Source organism: Micromys minutus, assembly GCF_963924665.1.
Source record: "Micromys minutus genome assembly, chromosome: 1".
Lineage (NCBI taxonomy): Eukaryota > Metazoa > Chordata > Mammalia > Rodentia > Muridae > Micromys > Micromys minutus.
The window spans coordinates 112,691,931-112,695,707 of NC_137969.1; the positions used below are offsets into that span (position 1 = coordinate 112,691,931).

The window sequence follows — 3,777 nt, forward strand, 5'->3', positions numbered from 1 at the left end:
GGTAGCATTCACTTGGCCCTCTTCTGTGGATCATCCACAACTGCCTTTTTACAACAGCAGATCTTTGCTAATACTAGCATTTATCTACTTCCTGGGGGTGAAGCTTTCAGAACTGGCCAGAACTGACTGTAATCATCTAATGGCTGACATTGTGTGTGTGTGTGTGTGTGTGTGTATGTATGTGTGTGTCTGTGTGTTTGTATCTGTGTGTGTGTATGTCTGTATGTATGATATATAGCCACAACACTTTATTCCGTGGCCTTTTAATATAGTTCCTCATGTTGTGGTTAAACACACCCCTCACGACAGAATTATTTTTGTTGCTACTTCATAACTGTAATTTTGCTCTAAATCATAACATGTATATTTTTGGAGATAGAGGTTTGCCAAAGGGTTTGTGACCCGCAGGTTGAGAATCATCGCAAAATTTACTGTTAAACATGTATGATATAAATCTATAAACATGTGAAGAATCTACAAAGTTTTTAGAAAATATTTGTGTGTGTATGATCTCTTTGTGTGCAGATATCCTTGTGTGTGAGAGTGTAGGCATGCACGTGCCACAGTAAATGTGTAGAGGTCAGAGAACATCCTCCGGTGTCTGTCCTAGCCTTCCATCTCACTTGAAATAGGCTCTTTTCCTGACCACTGGTTTATACCACAGGCTACCCAGCTCAGACAGGCCTTCATTCTAATCATAGGAGCCCTGAGATTTCAGGGCACTGCCGTGTCCGGCTTTTTGTGGGCTCTGGAGAGCTGTAGTGAGCTTTTCATGTTTGTTTGGTCAGCGCTTTACCACTGACTCATCTCCTCAGCCTCTATAAAGGTTCTTGCTCATGCCTCTAACCTCAGCACACAGAAAGCTGAGCCTGCATGATTGTGGGTTTGAGGCCAGCCTCGGCTACATAATGAGACCATCCTGGACTACATAGTGAGATCTTCCAACAATAGAACACAACATAAAACAGCATAATGTTTCATGCATGGTTGGCAAGATCAAAGCTTGACTCTCCACCTGACACTCAGCAGTTATGTAAACTTGGTCTAATTAATCATTTTGCACCTCAGTTTCCATGTAATAAAAACAGACAATGACCTCATTTGTTGCAAAAATCATGTTGAGAGAGGACTACAACAAACACGTAGAGCAATAGAGCTCTATGTGAGCAAGTTATCAATATTATCATAGCTGAGTTATATAGAGTATTCATTGCCCTCTGTGACATTTTTTAAATGCCTTAACAAATTTAACTTTCTCCACTGAAAAGTCTTTTGATCATCCCTGTTTTATCTGCCTTAGCAAGGCCTTAAGGCCTCGCGCTCTCTCTCTCTCTCTCTCTTTTTTTAACAGACTTGGTTCATTTATTTTGTCTTTTATAAAAATCCTTATGTGGTAGCCACAGCTGGAGCCTGGGTCCTCTGAACAGAGACTCTGGTGTGGGTTTTCACAAGATGATCAGTGAATTCCTGATAAGGAGACTTGGTGAACACAGTTTCTTTCCAGAGGTCAGGGGTCAAGTAGCTGTACGTTTTTGAGATGGCATCAAAGGTGGCCTTGGCAAAGTTGCCCAGGGTGGCAGTGCAGCCCCTGGCTGAAGTGTAGCAGTCATCTATACCAGCCATCATCAGAAGCTTCTTGGGCACAGGAGCAGAAACAATGCCAGTGCCTCTGGGGGCAGGAATGAGACGCACCAGCACAGAGCCACAGCGGCCTGTCACCTTGCATGGGACAGTGTGGGGCTTGCCAATCTTGTTCCCCCAGTAGCCTCTCCTCACAGGGACGATGGAAAGCTTGGCCAGGATAATGGCCCCTCGAATGGCAGTGGCAACCTCCTTGGAGCACTTAACACCAAGACCAACGTGACCATTGTAGTCCCCAATAGCGACGAAAGCCTTGAACCTGGTCCACTGACCAGCCCGGGTCTGCTTCTGCACTGGCATGATTTTCAGAACCTCATCCTTTAGAGATGCACCCAGGAAAAAGTCGATAATCTCAGACTCCTTAATGGGCAGGGAGAACAGGTAGATCTCCTCCAAAGATTTGATCTTCATGTCCTTAACCAGGCGGCCCAGCTTGGTGACGGGGATCCACTCCTTGTCTTCAGCTTTACCTCCACGAGCCCCGCGGCCTCGACCACGGCCTCGGCCTCGACCACGACCGCGGCCCCTAAGACCGCTGCCGAATCCTCCGCGGAAGCCGCCGCGGCCTCCTAAGCCTGGGCCCCCGGGTCCTCCGGGCCCTCCCGCTGCACCAGCGTCATCCGCCATTTGGTGTTTTCCCGAAGAAGAAGAGCCCTCGCTCTCTTTTTAACCACATTGGAAGCTCCTGGAACTATCTCTTCATGTCAGATGCTCCATTGATTGACATGGTTGTCTTAAGAACATGCTCTTCCCCAACATCTCCAGCCGACCTGAACATTGGTCCCTAGTACTTCTGCGAGTTGTCTCTAAAATGGCTCTTGAAGTTGTGTGTGTCTTGTAGCTTATGCCATCTCACCAATCAGGTCCCAACCACACTCAGCTCTATATATGACCACAGTCAAGAGATGTCATGATTTTTATTAGTGGAGTACATGGTTAGACGTTAGTTTATCAACTACTTGGGCTAAACTACCTGAACCGAACTTTTCTGAAAGTACCTGCTGGTCATTTGAAAGTCTTTGGAAGAATGAACTAAGTGGTGGGGCTTAGGGACTCTTCAGCCACTTTCCCCTTTCAAGTTGTGCCCTATCTGTGTGCACAGTTCTCTCCACTGCTAACACCTGCAGTATTCCAGTATCTCCTTCATAAAAAAATTATATTTCCTTCTGTCCCTAGGGACTTGCCATAGTCAAGTCTGCCTTGGACCAAGAGGATTTCTGAATGTTTCTTTATATATTTCCTGGAATGCTGTTTTGTAGCCTAAGTTCTCACCATGGATTGCAAGACCAGTTCTATAATTTAACACTTTCTTTCTGATTTCTCCTGTAACTGTTCTGTTCAGTTCATATTATATGGGTGTTTGGGTTTCCTTCTAAATAATTTTTTTCTAAATAACTTATATAGACAGTGTCCTATTTTACTTTTAACTTGAGGAATTCATTCTTTGGGACATTTCTCTCCCCCCCCCCATTTCTTCGCATTGAAATGGAGCACTGCATAAGTACTCTATGAACTGAGATTCATCTCCAGAGAATGCTCCTTTTATGAGGGAGTCACCTATGTGACAACCAGAGATAAAACCAAAAGGTCTGTTGCTCCCCTGACATGCTCCAAGGCAGCCTGCCAACACAAAGAAAGGTCTAAGACTCCGAGGAGGATGGCCATCCTGTTAGGTCATCAGTTGGCCAAGGGACCTAGCCTCTCTTCCCTGCAGTTCATCTTAAAAAGAAATTAATAACCTCTGCCTCTAAGGGATGCTATACCGAGCTAGCTGATGCCAAAGATGTTAGAAGAATTCAGGGAATCTAAAAATACAATTCTACTATTGTTTGTAATGAAAATTCTGTTAGACTTTATATATTTATTCTTAGTTAATTAATTATGTAGTCAATCTCTACCTTGTCTCTTAATTTCCCTCACCTGTTAGATTGCTCAGAATTTTCTTGTTTGCTAGCCATGTTAGAAACCCAGCCCTTGGGAGGCAGAGACAGGAGACCATGAGTTTGAGGACAGTCTGGGCTACATAGCTAGACCCCATCCTGCAAAATAAACTAAAATTAAACAATTAGTTTATAGTTGCCTGGCTTGGTGGATTAACTGGTGATTTTTCAGTCCACATAAAATTGAGTACTATGA

At 44.4% G+C, this 3,777-nt stretch overlaps 1 protein-coding gene across 1 annotated transcript; it reads right to left on the bottom strand.

Annotated features, from left to right (window-relative positions):
• Positions 1 to 1,386: 1,386 nt before the first annotated feature.
• LOC308426086 (small ribosomal subunit protein uS5-like) lies at positions 1,387 to 2,268 on the bottom strand (the record flags this gene model as incomplete). Its single annotated transcript, XM_080923827.1, has 1 exon — positions 1,387 to 2,268. The coding sequence occupies one exon, from the start codon at positions 2,266 to 2,268 to the stop codon at positions 1,387 to 1,389; it is 882 nt and encodes a 293-aa protein (XP_080779953.1).
• Between the last annotated feature and the right edge of the window lie 1,509 nt (positions 2,269 to 3,777).